This window comes from Tauraco erythrolophus, chromosome Z (assembly GCF_009769465.1).
Source record: "Tauraco erythrolophus isolate bTauEry1 chromosome Z, bTauEry1.pri, whole genome shotgun sequence".
NCBI lineage: Eukaryota > Metazoa > Chordata > Aves > Musophagiformes > Musophagidae > Tauraco > Tauraco erythrolophus.
Window position 1 is genome coordinate 25,496,241 of NC_141496.1, and position 19,766 is coordinate 25,516,006.

General features: G+C 42.0%; 2 protein-coding genes across 2 annotated transcripts in view; one reads left to right on the plus strand and one right to left on the minus strand.

The window, feature by feature from the left end:
- The window catches only part of RGS7BP (regulator of G protein signaling 7 binding protein), a 41,166-nt gene extending 33,303 nt beyond the window's left edge, over nucleotides 1-7,863 (plus strand). Inside the window, exons 4-6 of the mRNA XM_086629728.1 lie at nucleotides 2,385-2,532; nucleotides 3,989-4,059; nucleotides 7,772-7,863. Coding sequence (XP_086485854.1) covers nucleotides 2,385-2,532; nucleotides 3,989-4,059; nucleotides 7,772-7,863 — 311 coding nt within the window. The remainder of the gene's footprint in view (nucleotides 1-2,384; nucleotides 2,533-3,988; nucleotides 4,060-7,771) is intronic.
- A 4,254-nt stretch (nucleotides 7,864-12,117) lies between these two features.
- Nucleotides 12,118-19,766, minus strand: LOC147526341 (syntabulin-like). The gene is made up of 8 exons (XM_086629297.1): nucleotides 19,717-19,766; nucleotides 18,640-18,682; nucleotides 18,068-18,139; nucleotides 17,320-17,464; nucleotides 16,764-16,866; nucleotides 16,296-16,445; nucleotides 15,219-15,601; nucleotides 12,118-12,134 (listed from the first exon to the last, which is right to left on the minus strand). The coding sequence occupies exons 1-8, from the start codon at nucleotides 19,764-19,766 to the stop codon at nucleotides 12,118-12,120; spliced, it is 963 nt and encodes a 320-aa protein (XP_086485423.1).

A 19,766-nucleotide genomic window follows, 5' to 3' on the forward strand; every position in this document is an offset into this window, starting at 1 on the left:
TGCCTTTGTGCTAACAAAAAGAAGGTTGCAGTCTCAGTGCTTCTGTTCTCAAGTGGCGAAAAAGAACCTTTTACATTATTGCATCTAATATGGTTATTGTGTCCACTGAAACACCTTTCACGTCCATGAAGGATGCATCTATAGGTGGGGCTGTTCTTGACAGTATGTCACCAAAGGCCAGGACAAAGTTCCAAAGTAACACTTCAAAATAATGCGAAAATTAACTAATACTCAGTTCCAGCAGTAACACCTTGTGATATCAGTGGCAAATTAAATGGTTTCCCAGGGTCAACTCTCTTTTACAAAGAAGTGGTGAGATATTGGTAACGGTGTGTTGTGTTACGGGCTTCTTGTAATGGGAAAAATAATGAATAATGAGGCTTACACAGGTAAACAATTAAAATTGTACGAAGTGAACTACCTTAAAATAACAGCATAAGCTGCACTTAAGAAGTAGAAGAATTTGAAAGTTATACCTATAGGGTGATACAGAGTAAAACATATCATACAGAAAGTGGGCATAGGCTGCTGTTCCAGAAACTATTGAGTCAGCGTAATAGCTTATTACCACCAGAAGGATCTTGATCTCTTCCTCTCTGTTTCCCCTCCCTTGTGCCTTCACTGCTTCCTCCCTTCCACTGGTTCTGGCCATATGATCATCCTCCTCCTCTGGCACTTGCTCTGGAACATGTAGGGTTCTTTACTGACCTGACAAATCACTGCAACATCAGAAAACTTCACATTTTACTTTTCCTTTTATTGGAGTAATCTTCTACCGTTTGATGGGTTAAAGTTGCTCACAGAGAGATCTGGCAAAGCACAAGTTAGCAGTGGATGCCAAAGTAAGCAGCAGAGAATGGACACAGGACATAATTCTATTTCACATTATAAACTTGTAATGTCAGGTCATGCAATCTCTTGGAGTCGTAGTTAGATGACTTGGTTGGGGGGGGAAAGCAGGGAAAAGGGCTTCCTGCTGACTTCAGAGAATAATGAAAACATTAAGCAAGTATCTTCTGTAGTATAAGTAACGTCTGGTTTGACATTCAGACAAGTAGCTAGGAATATTTTTTTTCCACCAAAGGACTAATTTACCAGAGTACAGCAGTTTAGAGAACCTGCCCAAAAAGAGCTTCTTAAGATCCAGGATTTTCTAGTTTTAAGAAAACAAGGTCAGAAGCCTGATAGCGGGGATACTTATTTGTGATCTGGAAGAGCAATATAGCGTAGTCTTCAACCTTCGTCTCTAGTGTCCCGGAAAAATGGGCTAAATGACCACTACTCTGTTAGCTGTCCTTGTTCTTCCTGTTCTTAGTCAAACGTTACAGGAACTGCTCAGGTTTTCCTGATGTGAAAATTTTTCAAATTGCAAAAACTGTGAGACGGAAAAACATTTCCTACTCAACTACTCATACCACTGGTTTAAACATTGACCTTTTTTTCTCGGTTTTTAAAAATTTTGTTTCTTTCTGAAGTTGTTTACTCCATTTCAAGAGAGAACTCAGGGTGGGGAAAAGCATTAATTTCTTAGCAACATGTCTGGGATGCACTCCAATTTTAATTGTCTTATTTAAATGTACTTGGTGTGAGGACTGTACTTGCCACTACAGAAAAAGAATACCATCAGACAGTCCACAAGGAGGTTTGCAAGGATATAAAAAAAATTCAGCCAGTACTTAACTCTCTTGCATACTCCACTATCACAGTCCACATCCTTTATCCCCTTCTCTCCCTGACAAAAGCCCTGGCAGATCTGTTATGAATCCCCCATTAAATTCCAACACTGTTTTGTTTTCATATAGCAAGCATGAATTAGACAAATGTAAGGAGGGAAATTGAGAATATAATGCATATTGGACTGTGGGTGGTGGCAGCTATGTATTGCTTTTAAAATCACCAAGTACGAATCTGGACGTTTTTGTCTTTTCTTGTCCTGTAGTATTGCTATAATACTAGTAAACATGGATTACAATGTTCTTTCGTGTTGAAGTTTTTGAAATTGCTTTCAGAATGTATGCTGTAGTTTCCTTACTTCTTTTGTTCTGTTTTGTCCTCTGGCTCTTATTTTGTGTCACGTGGGAGCCACTGGAGTGCAACTGAAACCCTTCATAATACCCTAATAATGTAAAATTTTCAGCTCCACACAGGCCTACATGGAACTTCTCTTAGTTCTGTTTGGTAGGAGTAACATAGAGCAGCACTCTGATTAGCAGATTGATGTGGACTGCTCTCTTTCTGAACCGTTTTTTCTGAGTTTGCATTCACTATTCTCTCTCCTCATTTATACTGTGCAAGGTCAAGGTCAAAATATCAGTGATACAATCTGAGTATGCATTTTAATTAATAAATAATGAACATATATGTTTTGTTTAAATATTTTAAAGGAAAAGAACCTTGTGCCCCACCCAAGATCCTAGATACTAAAGTGGAGGAGAGTTCTGAAGTACCTATTTTAGAAGATACGTCATCATCACCAACAGATATTCAACAGCATTTATGGCAGGTTTCCACAGATATTGAAAACACTGAAAGGTATGTGTAGCACTTCATTCCTAAACAAAACAAGTTTCTGTCTGGGGTTTATTTAGTCTTTTCCAATCAGACAGCCAGTGTTGCTACTACTAAAGGTATTAGTAAATTAAATAACCTGTTAACATTTCTGTTACATTTAACATATCTTGGAGCAACTCCTGAAAGTAGGACAGAGGGAAGTGACATCCTTAATTAGGATAATTAACAGAGGGTAGTTGTCAAAAACAAAGTGTGGGAAATGATGTTGCTAGTGGGCCAGGTTCTCTAAAGGAGGCATCTTTTGTCTCATCTTGAGTGGTTTCTGATTTTGCACCTGAAATCTGCTGGCCTGCGATTCTGCATTCATGAATCGAAAGCAGAGAATCTAGTTCGTGTGAGTTGTTTCTGCCCATAGTTATGATCGTGGGAGCCTTAGGAGGGGAGGGGAACATCATCCAGACGTTTGTCGAAGTGGAGTTCTCTTACCCCCTCAAATATGCAGCTGAAAGACAAAAATGAGACCCTCTAGTAGGGAGTAAATCTTATGGCCAACATTTCTTTGCAAAAAATACTTATTTTGATGGTTGTGTTTATTAAGGTGCTGCTGGATTTTAATGGTGACCATGTTTGTTTATATAAAATGACGTTCTGTTCTACTGAGGGAGTAACTTGGAGAATAAAATTGAGCAATTTCTTACAAGTCATGCTGCTTCATTTCTAAGAACTATTTTATATGTAGATGAATGAGGCAAGACCACATTGTTTTTAAATCTTGAAGGCCTTAAGACAGTACACGCCTGCACAGGAAATTGCCAGTCTCCCATCTATCTGTAAAACAGGACCTTTTTGCAACTTCTGGCCTCTCTCAAAACATATCCAAATGTAACTTGCTTTGTGAGATGATATTTTGTTATCGTATTTTCCATCTTCTGCCTTTTAGAAAATTTCATGCTAGGGTCCTCCTAAGAGGAGTAATAGTGACAGCCTTGTTTCTAAAATTTTCACTTAATGTGCAGGGAGCTAAAGTGTCATGGATTAGCTACATGTATTATAATTTCCTTTGAACAATGAAGCACATTCATGGCACAAGCTACAAAATGCTGGTAAGGGTTATTGAGTTGACATTAGTACTAGCTTGTGCTAATGTTAAGGCATATTGTGTATTTTGCCACTAGGATCACTTTGTGCCCACCAACTCATTTAATATGGAATACTCAAGTGCCAGAATAGATCATAAATTTGGATTAGATGTGACTAGTTAATATCAGTCTGGCTTAAAAGTGCTCCCTTATTAAATCTACTGCCTTTTATTTTGGTATGCATCTTCTTCTACATGTATGTGAACCAAACGCTTGCCCAACAGACTTTTGTATTTGTTTCTCCAGTATTTCAGCATATAAAGCTATGCTGTGAGCCACTCACCATTCAGTCTTCAACTGCTGTTCTATTTTATCTCTTTCAACTTTTGTTTCCCCAGAGATATGAGAGAAATGAAAAACCTTTTAAGTAAACTCAGGGAGACTATGCCTTTACCACTGAAAAATCAAGGTAGGTTTTGTATTCATGTAAGGAAAATTAAGATAATTAAAGGTTTTGCCTTCCATTACATCTGAAATCTAGAGGTTTTTAATAGAAGTTACAAAAAGAAAAATCTAGGTAAAGTCTCTTCCCTACTGATACTCAAGTTTCACATAAGGTATTCTGGAATTTTACAGATCTGCTATGTATAGAAAAAATAATAGACTTTTTCTGGTGACATGAAGGCAGCAGCACAACTAATTCCCTGTCAGGAAGCTTCCTTTTTAAAAGGTAATGAAGGTGTAAATTGCACAAACTGTGACAGGGATCCTACTGAGTGATGGGGTTTGCTTTACCCCTACAAGGCTTGTAGCTTCTGTGACATGACACTGACCCTATGCAGAAAAGATACTTGCCTTGAGTCTGCTAACACCCTGCTTTTCACAGTAATCAGCTATAAGGCACCCTATAGAAATGCACAGGGGGGCAGGATCTCCATCCTATGCATGTATTTATCAATGGGCCTTCATTTTGTGGCCCAACAATGTTAAATATTCCACATCTACAAGACTCTCTTCATGTGAACAGCATTAAAAAGATAATAATTTTCTTTTTTGATTTCTTCTTCATAATGCATATTTCTTAAACGCTGTGTAGTCTGCACTGTGGCAGCTGATGAAGTATGCCTAACATGTCCTAGATCTTGTCTCAAGTAGCTAAGCAGTCTAGCATTCATCATAATATGGTAAGAGATGAATATAGAATGGATTAATTTGTTATACAAGTAACTTTGTGGCAGGATGGCTCGATGAGAAACTGTGTGACAGAAGAAAGGGCATTGCTTATGGTACATGATACAGATGTGCCATTGTAGAGGCTGGAAAAATGCCGTAAAGTCTATGACTAGCCTAGAAGAAAGGAGCATGGTGGAAATAAGGAAGAAAAAGGTAAATTTGAGGCATATAAAGCATATTGAAACTTGAATTCAGAACAGAGATAAAGGCATACAGAATTCTTCTCTGCTCTTTAATGTCTACACTGTCCTTCAACACTGGCCAGAAAGTCACTGATCACCTATGCAGCAGGATGGGAAACATGTCAGCTAGAGTTTAAAAGCTCTGAGATGTGTCCCAGGATCACGTAATCATAAATGGTGTTTTTGCAGCTCCCACAGACTCCCAACTGTGGTCATAGTTTACTGATGACCTCTGAGAATGGATGACTCAGGACTGGACAGTCATATACATTATTCATACATATAGCCCCTAAAATATTTGAAACATTCCAAGCCCTTTAATTACCTAAAACTAGATAACAGTATAAATAAATGGAACAAACAGACGACATTATAGGTAATTAATATGGTCCAGACTGTAGTTTTGATATGTGTATGATTTAGAAGCACTGTTTAAGAGAATGATTACGAGATGAATGAATGCCATTGAATGAGGTGATCTTTACAAGACTGGATCCTGCTCTCAGTAAATTAGTGCTTTGCTGTTGATTTCAGTGACAGCCAGAATGGAGTTAAGGTTGCAAGCCCACAGAAGTTTTACTTAATGTTACAGACTGCTCACAGATCTGTTTTGGTTTTTTGGTATGGAATTCTCTTAAGTGACAGCAGGAAGGTTACTATGCTAAGAAATTTAGCTGATGTGGTTCGTAAGCTTGAGTCACAATATTAAATGATCTCTTACCTATGTTCTTACAGTTAAGTATTCATATTACAGTAGTGTCTAGAGCCTACAATCAAAACTAGGTCCCTGATGTAACCAGAATAGGAACATAATGAGGCATAGCTCTTAGTCTGAAAATATGCCTGAAGATGGCTGGAATTCAAATTGGGTTCTAAAGATTTTGCAAGATAACTCATGGACATTGCATGAGTTCACATAAGTATAGGCACTAATATGTACATTTTGTATGAATTTAAAAGGAGTGAATATAAAAGGAAGAAAGCAAACCAGAAATAGGGGGAGTGTATTGTGCTAACTTTCCCAGACAAGTGCTTTTTCTCTTGATGTGCCAAGTATTGCAGTTTTAAATGGAAATTCTCCCTGTTGTGCACAAATTGCCACCCAATAATTTTTTTTTTTTTATGTAAGCTAAGCCAGAATTTAATTTTGGGATCAACATTTCTAAACTTGCATGTCTGCAAGATCTCAAGCTATTTATCTTTAGGTTTTATTTGGGACCCTAACATTATCAGTCAACCAGAGGGACCTTGACTGGCTGGAGGGGCGGGCCTGTGAGAACCTCATGAAGTTCAACAAGGCCAAGTGCAAGGTCCTGCCCGTGAGTTGAGGCAATCCCAAGCACAAGTACAGGCTGAGTGGAGAATGGGTTGAGAGCAGCCCTGAGGAAAAGGACTTGGGAGCCAGCAATGTGCACTTACAGCCCAGAAAGCCAACCGTGTCCTGGGCTGCATCAAAAGAAGCATGGCCAGCAGGTCGAGGGAGGTGATTCTGCCCCTCTACTCTGCTCTCGTGAGACCCCACCTGGAATACTGCATTCAGCTCTGGAGTCCCCAACACGAGAAGGACATGGAACTGCTGGAGCAAGTCCAGAGGAGGGCCACGAAGATGATCCGAGGGCTGGAACACCTCTGCTATGAAGACAGACTGAGAGAGTTGGGGCTGTTCAGCCTGGAGAAGAGAAGGCTCTGGGGTGATGTTATAGCAGCCTTTCAGTACTTCAAGGTGGCCTACAGGAAAGCTGGAGAGGGACTTTTTACAAGGGCGCGTAGTGACAGGACAAGGGGCAATGGATTTAAACTGAAAGAGGGGAGATTTAGATTAGATATAAGGAAGAAATTTTTCACTCAGAGGGTGGTGAGGCACTGGAACAGGTTTCCCAGAGAAGTTGTGGATGCTCCATCCCTGGAAGTGTTCAAGGCCAGGTTGGATGAGGCTGTGGGCAACCTGGTATAGTGGAGGATGTCCCTGCCCATGGCAGGGGAGTTGGAACTAGATGATCCAACTAAAAACTTATGAGGAGCGGCTGAGGGAGTTGGGGCTGTTTAGCCTGGAGAAGAGAACGCTGAGGGGAGACCTGATTACGGCCTATAAATACTTGAGAAAAGATGGTGGGGAGGTGGGGGAAGGGCTCTTTACACTAGTGATGGGTGATAGAACAAGAGGAAATGGGCATAAGCTTAGTCAGGGGAGATTCAGGTTGGATGTTAGGAAGTATTTCTTCTCTGAAAGGGTTGTCAGCCACTGGAATAGGCTGCCCAGGGAGGTGGTTGAGTCCACATCCTTGGATGTGTTTAAGAATAGGGTGGATGATCTACTTAGGGATATGGTTTAATGGGGATTAGGGATGGTTGGACTCGATGATCTCTAAGGTCTTTTCCAACCTAGAAATCTATGAAATCTATGAAATCTATGATCTTTGAGGTCCCTTCCAACTTGAACCATTCTGTGATTCTATGATTATTCGTCCATGCAGAAATACTGTGGCTTAGGTCTCCCAGTAGTAGAGGTTTGATTTCCTTTAGGTTTCGTCATTGAACTGATATTCTTCTTGCCAAAATTTCTATTGCATTATCATGGAGATCCTGATAATTAGCATTGTAAGGCTCTCATATAAAAAAATCAGATTATTATTTGCTGTATGCCTAGATCAATGGGATCTGTTACTTCATCATGTAAGTATTTTTAGGACACATAAATTATATAAAATTTTGTGTGTGTATGCATGTACACATGCTTGTATTAAAATGTGGGCTTTTTCATCGCAGATGATAGCAGCCTCCTAAACTTGGCTCCATATCCATTGGTAAGAAGACGGAAACGAAGATTCTTTGGACTGTGTTGTCTTGTCTCAAGTTAGAAGATTAAGTACAGAAGCACCAAGAAAATCATAACTTTGATTAAACCGCTATTATTTGACCACTGAAAAGATGAATACAAGTACTCTTGATTATAAAGTACATTTTCTACACTAGCCTATTCCTTGTCTATTCTGCTCCATCCCCCTTTTCAAAACAAGGGTTTTAATTGTTTAAAGTTATGGTAGTCAAAAAACAGCTGTGGAATAGATCTAGCAAAATTAAGAATGTTTTTAAAACTTTTTAAGGTATGTTTTGCATGCTTACTTTCAACCACTCAGAGAAAAGACACATGAATTATGGTTAATAGATAATTTTAAAGGGTTTTTTTATTGTTTGAACTGCAGCTAAAAGTTTGTGCATAGTACAGTACTCTTAATAGTATCATATTAAAATACTTGATCATATTCTAACAGTCTTTAAGCATAGAAAACTATTTAACAGCAAAAGTATTAAAGTTCTAAAATACTTAAACAATATTGTAGCATAATTTGCACAAAATCTCCAGTTGCTTTTTGTGCTCTCATTCATATTTAGTCTTCCACTATATCTCAATTTAAAAGCTTCATAGAAAAATATCTTAATTTATGATACACAAACGATATATGAAAACACTTAGAAATTGTAAATACAGAGAAATAATATCTACATACTGTACAATGCATAGAAGCAACAGATTTCCTTTTAAGCTGATAGTATCCTACAAGCTTTTGGAAAAAATAAATAATTTATTAAAAGAAGGTGTAGTAAAATAAACAATGTAAAACACAACACCAACGCATTTTGTTTCCAATAGAATTCAAAGCATGGTGTCTGCATATCACTAAGTATTAACTCTTATAGGGCATGCCAGAATTATCTCAGACTGTAAGATATTAAACGTTTTACATTGTTAATAAAGTTTTTTATTTAAATTAATTGTTGTCTTGTTTCTAGTTATATTGCCGGAATATGTGTTTTTTTCTCTCATTTTATTGTCAGAGTACTACACAAAGTTTTGATAATATTTCGGTTTCATGGAGTGTATTCACAAAGACAGATAAAAACTATGATGAATATATAAATGCTAAAATGACAGCTAGTAGCAGCAATAGATATGAATAGGTCAGACTCATTGTACTGATAGTTCAGGATGATAGGCAAGACACCAGAACTAAACTTGTGCTAGACTGCAACGCTATGAAACCCATAACAATCTGTAACTACTGCATAGAGCAAGTCACCCTACCCTTGTAGTCAGTAATACACGAGCAAAGTGACTATGAGCCCTTCTACCATTCCACCACAACCCAGCTTGTCAACAGGAATCAAATTCCTTCTTACTGTGTAAGAGTTTAGTGGTGGGTAGGGAGGTATTGTTTCCTTGTCCCAGGAAACACCCATACAGTTAAATTCTCTATGTTTTTTTGATAGGATAATATTACTACACCCCTCAAAGTAGTTTATTAGGGATAGGTATTCACTGGACTATGTCTGACACCTACAAGCTCACTGATTTTTCTAACAAGTTTTTCTCCTGGAATGCCATTTGCTGAAAAAGGGAGAAAACACTCACATTGTCAGAAATATTAGTGTACTGTCTATAGCAAGGACCAAAATTTCAGATCTAATTCCCAAGAAGGGAAGGGTCTTCCTCAGTTGCTAGACCACTCGTGCTTTAGGCCTTCCTGTAACAGCTTCCAGCATTTCTCTGGAAGGGTATCTTTCTTTTCACCCAGATAAAGCAGAGTGTTTTGTTTTTTATCAGGTTGGACTGATAAGTTTGCTTTTCACCTTTCAGTCTCCCAGACAGAAAATGTATTTTTGAATAATCAGGCCTCCAAATAAATACTTTAAATGCAATGAGGACAAAGAAATCTAAAATTCTCTCATGGAAATTGTGTTTCCATAAGCAAAATAATTTCCATCTGAGGAATGCATGACCAAATTCTTTAAATAGCACAGAAGAAGGTAACTGCAATATGTTTTTAAGATTTCAGGTCAAAAACTATTCTTCAGCATACATGGTGTTTAATGCAGGGAGATCCCTACACATTCAAAAAGCTATGTGCTTGTGAGCACGAATGCATTTTTAAGGAGAATGGAATCAAAGTCTGCAGCAGGATGTTTTTCAAAGTTAATTCTTTGATGTTTTCCCTGCATCTCTCCTGAACAATGTCCTAGTTAGTCAGATGCTCGTTTTCGGTAATAAGTAGTTAAAGTATGTCCCAAAGGTGGCAGCACTGACATGTTTTCAAGAAAAGTGTACAAACCAATAGACATGCTCTGTGGTTCCATCCCCAGAGATACAACAGGTTTTGCAACTGTTAAAACTTTGGAAAAACAACTCCTCGTGTCTAATGGCTATTAAAAAATGCTATCTGGGGAGATGATCTGTAATTACAATTAACCAATTAATTTTGGTTCAGCCTAAATCAAAAGAGAGACCGATACTATTTTATTAATCCTGTAGACATTAATGCCAAAAAGCGATGTATAAACACAAGACTGAATATGCAGAGATGCTACGGGAGAGAAGGCAAGAAACAAAATTTCACACAAGCAAACTATATCAATCATTTTTAAATCTTGTTATATTAGCATACACAAAGAAATTGCTGTATCAGGTCAGTGTGGTGGGTTTTTTTTAACAACTACATTCAAAGGGAGATTAAGCAGTAAGTGTGTCTCGTGTGGTACCGGGCCACGTATCATCACACGCCAAGATACATGACAGCTCATATCTCTGTGTTTTTATCTCATCTATTGCAATGGAATATACATTAGTGAGAGAAATGTATACTTGTTAATTACTTATGCAAAGCTCCTGAGATCAGTCATACCTCATGACAATGGTCTGCGCAACTTTAGCTTATTCTGTTACGGAAACAGATTTACAGATGTTGTCCTTAAGGTCTCTTTTGTTTGCACTGTTTTAACGTGTACAGTTAGATGCATAACCTTGTACCTTTTGTTTTTCTGGAAACTTTAGTTGTGTCTTCTTCCTCCTGAACTAAGTTCATTTTGAAGCCTTTTGATAAATTCTAAACAATTTTGCAGTTTCTCTCAAACCTCCTGTAGTTATTATACCTTTTACTAATCCTAATGGACACATGCTTCAATTCCCAAGCTTTATGGCTACTTAAGGAATATCAGTAATTGAGGGTAAATGGAATGTCCTCCAGTTACCTGTTAGTAGATAGTGGCCACAAACCAAGACCTGGTGAGTATCTGAATTGAAAGGTCTTAAGGCACAAATTGACTGACTTAGGAATGCAGAGGATTATCTTTTACTAAAATTCAAAAGGAAACAAAAGAAAGCCCCAGAACATCAGGTAGGTCTCAGAAGGATAAATGTTAATTATATTACTACATTTTAGTTTAATGGAATAGGGTGATGTGGGATTAAAGTTAAAAAGTTCCCTCAACAAAATGATATACAAAGCACTTAGACATGATTTAGAACCATTCTTTTATGGAGTTTGAACATTTTACTTGAAAATGCTATAGGTTAAACGCACCACAACTCTTATGCAGGGTAAGAAACAAGTGAAATTTCTGTACCCAACAAATATGTCAAGTTGCACCAACTCTTTTTTACTAAAACTTTGTGCAGCTCTGACTTTTCTGAGCAAAGCCAAATTCTTTATAACTACCGTTGACTTGTAGCACCTTTCTTCTTTTCAAAGATATTTCATATCATAAAAAACACCTATCTAAATACATAAAATCTATATACAGTGTAAAGTGTAAAGTTTTCAGAGCAGAAGCAAAATACGAGTATACAGAAATAGTAAATGTATATTGCAGGCTGCATGTTAATTCACCCAATATGTTAAAAAAAAAAAAAGTTAGCATGCAAAATCTGCATGTTAACGTATGCAATACATAAAAGGTTGTCCCTGTGACCTATTAACTATTCCTCCCATAGCAGGCCTACTTGGGATGAGATGAAATATAAAGACATTAATTTTTCAATAAAGGTAAACACATAACTATAAGTCAAAGGACTTACAAGAGTTGTCTTGACTGTGGTAATACTAGGGCTATTATAAGAGATGTTTATTACATAGCCCCAAATTTATTTTCTTTGAAGCGGATATAGAAACTCCACAGATATGAAAACAGAAAATCAGTGTGAATACAGTAAACTAAATTACAATGAAGATATGAGAAAAATATTAGAGAACACAACAACAAGCTTAATGGAACATTTTTGTTGAATACTGTGGTGAGTTGACCTTGGCTGGGTGCCAGGTACCTGCCAAGCCATTCTATTACTCCTCCTCCTCAACTGGACAGGGGTGACAAATGTGACAAAAGGCTCATAGGTTGACATATGGACAGGGAGATCACTCAATAATTCAATTACCATCACAGGCAAACAGACTTGACTCCGGGAAATTAATTTAATTTATTGCCAATTAACTACAGAGCAGGATAATGAGAAATAAAACCAAATCTTAAAAACACCTTCCTCCCACCCCTCTCTTCTTCCCGGGCTCAACTTCACTCACAATTTCTCTACCTCCTCCCCACAGCTGGCGCAGGGAGGTGGGGAATGGGGATCGAAGTCAGTTCATTACATGTTGTCTACTGCTCCTCACGTTCTTCTCCTGCTCCAGTATGGGGTCCCTCCCAAGGGATACAGTCCTCCATGAACTTCAGCAACATGTGTTCTTCCCATGGGCTGCAGTTCTTCATATTCATAAACTGCTCTAGCATGGGTCCTTCCCACAGGGTGCAGTCCTTCAGGAACAGATTGCTCCAGCATGAGACCCCCACAGGTTCACAAATCCTGCCAGAAAACCTGCTCCAGCATGGCCTCCTCTCCACAGGGCCACAGGTCCTGCCGGGAGCCCACTCCAGCACAGGCCTTCCACAGGGTCACAGCCTCCTTCAGGGCACATCCACCTGCTCTGGTGTGGAGTCCTCCATGGGCTGCAGGTGGACCTCCGCTCCACCATGAACCTCCATGGTCTGCAAGGGGACAGCCTGTCTCACCATGGTCTTCACCAGAGAAGAAGGGAATCTCTGCTCCAGCACCTGAAGCACGTCCTCCCCCTCCTTCTCCACTGACCTTGGTGTCTGCAGAGCTGTTTCTCTCGCATATTCTCACTCCTCTCTCCCAGCTGCCGTTGCACAGCAGTTTTCATCCTTTCTTAAATACATTATCACAGACACACTACCACTGTCACTTATAGGCTCAGCTTTGGCCAGCAGCAGGTTTGTCTTCAAGCTGGCTAGAACTGGCTCTGTCCAGCGGGGGGGGAGCTTCTGGCATTTTCTTGCAGAAGCCACTCCTGTAAGCGGTCTGTTACCAAAATCTTGCCACATAAATCCAATTCAAGCACCCACATTATGCTCATTTATACCCTGGGTCTAATGTGTTAATACACAAGTAGGCAAAATTCAACCTGGAATGAGGCATTAGCTCCTTCACATGCAAACAAACATCATGAACACAAAAGGGTCGAGTCTTTGAATTTAGCGAATATAGTAGAGAAGTGGGTAATAGCAGGGAAAAAAAAAAATAAAAAGCTGTGAGGCTTTGGTGAGATCCAAATAATTTTAACAATACTTTAAAGAAATAAAGCTTTCACTTTCACACTGTGCCAGAAAAAAACAGTAGTCAGCATGAGATAAATACTTTAAAGATTTAGAAGTGTCTAGTGATGTTATGCAAATATTGACAAGAAAATTCTAAATACCACATACTTTTCATGCAACTTGGCAGGTATCTCTAGAAGTAGAATGATACTAGCTTTTATATCAGTATTCCATAAATGCAGGTACAACTGAGTCTAAATTTATTCACGTGTCATTTATGAGGTGGCATATACTCCGGAAACACTTTACAGAATTATTCATGATTGAAAGCATGAAATATACAGATGCTTTTGAAACAGAACACAGTCTGTGTCAAATGCGTATTGGCTTGATAAAGTCCTAATTCCACTAAATGGAAAGAAATCATTGACTTCAATGACACTTTTGGGGGAAAAAAAATCACAAAGATAAATAAATAAATGTTTAGGGTGCAGCCACCTTCTGCAGTGTGGATTCCCTCCTCACAGACTGCACATGTGGATTCCCTCCTCACTCTGCTCCACGGTCGGTCTCCAGCAGCGTGGGAAGTTCTTCCCGCCAGACAATCCTCCAGGTGTGGAATCGTACACACAGTCACAGTTAGGATCTGATCTTGATGATTGAAGTCTGTGTTCTTGACGAGTTGGGAAAAAACGATAAAGAGAACAAAAAAGAAAAGGGAGTGTGAGAAGCTGGCGTAGGGAGTGTGAGAAGCTGGCATAGGGAGTGTGAGAAGCTGGCATAGGGAGTATGGGAAACTGATATGGGGAGTGCGAGAAGCTGATATTTAGCTTAGCAGAGAGAAAAAAATGCTTTTTTAGGCATAGCCAATAGTAAAGCTAAAATAGGCGCGTGCACTACTGGTTGTAACCAATCATAACTAAGCAAAGGGCGCGTGGACACATCATGGCTAGAAGAATAGTCCGAAAAAAACGGCTTGTAACTGTAAATAAAGGTCTCTCGTATCACATCTACGGAGTCTGTGCGTTTCGGCCACCACATCCAGGAACTCTCTTGTGTGCAGGCGTCTCTGCTCCAGCATGGGGTTTGCTACAGGCTGCAGGTGGATCTCTGCTCCACCGTTAATCTCCGTCTCACCACGGGCTGCAGGGGAACCTCAGCTCCGGCACACCGACTCCCGCTCCATCTTTGCTGACCTGGTGTCTGCGTAGTTGTTTCTCTCAGGTCTCAGTCCTGTCTCTGCTCCAGCTGTGCTGTGCCTGACGAACCTCAGCAGTCCCAGCAAGACAAACTCCACCCAATGGGTGCCCCAGGAGGGGGGCACTTTGGAGCTCTCCAAGCCGTGCCACCACATTTAATTAAACCACAACTTAAGGCACAAGTCTTTGAGTTAGTATATCTCTATGCGTTCTCCAGGTCCTGGTGCTTCCTCCTGCCCTGATGCAGTGCCTCCTGACGCTCAGCTTGTGCCTGACAGCTCGGCTGGGACGCGGTATTTTTTCTGGCTTTGCTACAACAAAATACTCGCACAGGTTTAACGCTTCTAACATGCTTTATTGACCTTGTGATTATGAAGGAGTTTTACAATAAAAGAACTAAATAAACAGTAACTCTTTATGTTATGGCCTGTTCCACCATCACTTTGCTGCTTTTCTGCTCCTGCTGGGCACAAGTGAGATGTTCCTCCATGCCGCTTTCAAGCCTCTCCCTATTGAGCGCAGAGCTGGAGGGAGCCGAATGAGTCGTCTCCGTGGTCGTGGTGGCAAACTCCCTTCAGAGGAATCAGCCCCGGCAGCTCCAGTGTCCTCCTGAACAAGCAGCCCACTACCTGCCACCTCCTCCAAAGCTCCGTCGTCTGCCATCAGGCTGTCTGGCATCGTGGCACACGACACTAACGGCTTCTCCTCCGCATCACACGTGTGCTCCAGGCACTGCTCATCCCTTACAGAGCTGCCCAGAGCCACCTCCATGCTCTGCACCAAAGATTCCAGCTTCTTGTCTTCAATGTTTATGGCGAGGAAGTGTTTCTGCAGTTCTTGGTCTTTCTCGGCCAAGCTCTTCTTCATGCCCTCCACCACCTGCTTGAGTTCTTGAATTTCCTTTCTTGCTTCCAAGAAAGCCAGCTCCGCCTGCACGCGCTTACACTCTTGCTCAATCCACTCTTCCTTCATCCGTGCCAGCTGAGCTTTCAGCTCTGCTATGTCCCTTTCCCTGTGGCAGAAGAAAAACGGTGTCACACGTGTGCTGACTGCACAGTGCAAGAGCCTCTGCGTGAGATGCAGCCCTTGCCGATGCAGAGGTGGGGGGCTATCCCGAGCTGGACCCAGGGGGCGCTGGCTCCCTGCCTTGGGGCTCCACTCAGACGGCCCTTTGGGCCCGCCTGGCCTGTGTGTGCTGGAGAGCCCGCTCTCAGGGCGCTTTTAGGAAAAGCGTCCACCCAAAGGGCTCCCGGGAACAGTTCGATACCGAAGCGACAAAAGCACAAGCGGCCACACTGGTTTGGGGAAGAGCTTTTCCTTCCTTCGGGCAGCAGGGGGACTCCTGTTTCCCTGAGTGAGGTACAACAGGAGACTAAGGAAAGACATGCTTGCAGGGCAGGCAGAAAGCGGTTTATCGATAAAAAGTGCCAATGCTAAACGAGACCCGGAAAAAAGTTCTCCTTTGAAAAGATTCTGCTGGGATAGTTCGAGGAAGAGAAGAGAGACAGGAAAGTGCATGGTCCGTTTTCACAGAGCATGCCACGAAACCGTGAAATACCTGAAAACAACCGAGTCAGACTGACCATGATTACATTGCTTAAAGAAAACTTGATGTGCTCGAGAAACGAGTAAAAACGTGCAGGATTCGCATTCCTAAATGCTCCTGAGGAAATCATTCTAACGCTGATTTCTGAAGGGAAGTATACCTTTCCTTAACTTTGCTCTCAGAGTCCTTCAGCTTTGTCTGCAGATGATGTACTGTGACTTCGTTCTGCTGCCGAGGAGTCACATACTGCTCTGGATTTTGTGGCTTAACGCCGTGACTGTCACCATCAGAAGCGTTCCTCGCTGACTGCCTGAAAAGAAGAAAAAAACCCAAACCGTCACAGAATATCACTCCTACAGTTGGGCTGATGCGGCACCTTGACAGGTTTGGTGCTCCAAATACAGCATCTTTTTCCTCTCTCTCGTCCCACAGTTCTCATCGCCATAAGTGCTGCCCGAGAGCGTAGTGTCACCCAACTGTTTTGTGTACAGTCACTGTAGTGACACTACTCTCACTACAGTGACTGTAGTGTCACTACAATACAGGCTGCTATCGTAGGTCTTAACTGCAGTAGTCTCTCTTTGCACTAGCAGCACTTGCCCTAGGCAGGACAAATTGCTTTGCTTACTCGTGAGAAGAAGAAGATCTTTGGCTTCCAGCAGCAGAGACGTGGAGCTCAGGCGCTGAAATGCTGCCTGTGCAGCTTGAAGAGCTGCAGTAGGCTTCACTCCCTGGGAAAGAAAAGGCAAGAGGGAAAACAGGATGGAAATGACCACGCCAAGATGGTTTTCCAAATAAAAGTGCATCACAAGCATCCTTCCTTGTGCATCCGCTGTGAACTTCAGCAGTTGCGTGAGTTTTCAGACATCCCTGAAGGCAAGCGCTGGATTTGTTCCTGCTTTCTCAGATTACGGACACACAGGTCCAGCAGCCCTTTGGGAGGGCACTCTCCTTCTTTGGGCTCAAGTCTGTCCTCCCCAAGAGGCAAACAGATCTCAAGACAAGTTTTCCTCAACTAAGTAACAGGGATCTCTTTGGATGTGTTTGGTTTCCTTTGTGAGGAAGGAGGCAAATACTGAACCGCAGAAGACTTGCGCCCAAGACCCGGAATTGCAGGTGGCCTGTGCCATCAGCCCATAGCTGGGCAGGCCATTCGCTAGGACAGGAGGGACTCAGGCTCTCACCTTTGACTCGCCAAATCCTCCTTGGCAATTTACTGGCTTTTTGTTTGGATCCTCCATTGTCACGGCGGCATCCGGACGCCTGCTGCAGCCCGAGAGTCTTCTGAAGAAAGAGAGAGAGAAGTCTTGAGAGGCCACAGCCCAACCACTAAGTGCCTACGTCTCTAGCAAGAAACATCTAAACCCGTTTTTCAGAAGGGGGTGGCTTGGAAGAGTTGTGACTCAGAATAAAAAGATTGTTTTTCTAGGCCGCTTGAGCAGGGACTTGGAGATGTGGCTGCAAAGATACGCAACGCTTGAAAGCCAAACCACCCCTTCTAGCTGCTGCATTGCTTACTCTCCTTTGAAAGAAATGCTTGGCTATTTGAACATGATTTCCACCTCCATTTGAGCAAACTGGTTTCAATTCCAAGTTTAAATCTAAAATAGCTGTAAAGCCAAACTAAAAGTAGAGCGCCAAGCCAAAAATTTTTACCTAACTTGTTAAGCATCTTTGGTTCAAAATACCTACATTCGGATTCTATTCCAGTAGTATCTCTCGCAAGTTGCGGAGCACTTTTTTCACTTTGATGCGATTTAGTTAGCTTACGTCCCACAAACACACCATGCCTGTGATTTCACGGCGCAAAACGACGTAGAGAATCTCCCTGGGCAGTGCCTTGGGCAGCGACCCTCAGCAACAGGGCAAACAGAGAGTGCCTAAGCTTAGCAGGGAGGAACAGAAGAGGAAAAGGCATCTCATTAGACCTACTTGAAGATCCATGTGTGGTCTTCCAACACAAACTTTCTTCCGCAACTGAAGGGCTAAGACTGATCCTCCTTTCTGCAAAAAAAAGTACACAGAGAGAAAGAAAAGAGTCAGAGGCTGTACTTGGCTTCAAGGAGGACTAAGAGCGGAGTTGGGAGAGACCTGATGAGGAACACCGGAGACCGGGATGGGAGTCTTCTGACTAAATGTGGATTTCTCTACCGTAGACACCCGTGTCCCAGCCAACCTCGGGCCCATTCTTAGGCAACGGAGAGTTAGGCAGTACAAGCAGGGAGCTGAGGGTACTGTTTCTCTTATCCTAAAGCAAACGCTTCTGTATTTGGTCGGAAAGACCACACGCTAGATTCACTGATTGTACGCGTTATATCCCCTGCAGAGCTCAAGAGGACCTTAGCGCACTTGTGCAGGCGGGACATTCCAGGTAAGGAATCGAGGCCAGCTAAATTACAGGCCACCTCTGCTCTGCCCAACTTGGCTCAAGACCGGGAATTGACATCTCCCTCGCCTCCCAAACAGCTCCCGTAACCCCCAGAAGCAGGGAAATGCAGATTCACCTGTTGAAGCTGGTCCACCTCCTGAGAGCAATGGCACCAGTCACTGGAGCAGAGAAAGAGAGCCCGTCCTCACCCGCAACCCACAGTTCCTGAAGGTCGTCTAAGGAGACCTGTAGATTCAAATCTCCTCTCTTCTGGGTCACTAGTCCTGGACGTACTGTCTGGGCCAGACAGAGGAGCTCCAACTGCACCTGCCGGCTGCGCTGGATCTGTTGACCCAACTGGCAGGGAGCATTCCAAAACTGCCATTGTGACCCAAACGTTCTCTGGGGCGGGGCGGGGGGGGGAGGGGCGGGGGGGGCCCTCAGATATGCAAATGACGGAACCCTCAACAGCAGCTTCCACCTTCCGCCTTCCAGCCTCTTCTAGATCTTTTGCGTAGGCCCAGAATGAAAGGCGAGAGAAGGAAGAAAAGCAAAAGTAAATGAGAAAGAGGATTCGCGTCCAAAAGGGCCACAGCTGTATTTCTTAGACTGTGTGTTAGAAAAGATCTCGGAAAATTTAGTGTCCCAACTAACATTATGAAGTCCACAAATAAGAAAGGGAGAAGAGCGAGATGAAAACTGTCCAGGAAGTCAATGTTGCGCGCCGTTGGATCCCAGCGTCGGGATGCTTCCGCTGTCTGCTGTCAGGTGTGGGAGAGAAGTGAAGCATTCACACCACGTGCTGACACCTGGGAAAGATGACACGTGCCCATGTGCTTCCACCCTTTTTATTGCCAAGGGGATGTTTTCAAAAGCAGACGGAAAGCCTTCCAGAAGCACACGTAATTGACCGCTGCGTGTCTGCTCTTTGCCAAATATCGAGCTGCTTAAAAATCTCGTGCTCAAGTTAAAGCCATCCTCATCAGCTTTAAGTTACTGGGCCAACCTGGGCTTTTGCTCTTCTTCTTCTTTTCACTTGCGAGCTCCTCTGCACCCCTCAGAGAACTTATGCTCTACCCTGATCAATAAACAGGGGCACATCAAGAGATTGCTGACCATTAAAGCTAACACTTTAAAGAAGGGACGAAAGAAACAAAGACATGGAGAACTTAGGGTCATGGGCAAGATGCTCCATTATTGGTTATCAACCTACTTCATTCGCTCCATCGCAGAAATCAGGTCTTCTGATGACTTGTTCGACAT

Coding starts and splice junctions, on each gene's coding strand:
- LOC147526341 (XM_086629297.1), bottom strand. CDS start 19,766: ATGTCGAACAAGTCATCAGAAGACCTGATTTCTGCGATGGAGCGAATG. Junction 18,140..18,639: donor AGGTGGACCAGCTTCAACAG/GTGAATCTGCAT, acceptor TTTTTTTTGCAG/AAAGGAGGATCAGTCTTAGC. Junction 17,465..18,067: donor GACCACACATGGATCTTCAA/GTAGGTCTAATG, acceptor GTAGGCACTTAG/TGGTTGGGCTGTGGCCTCTC.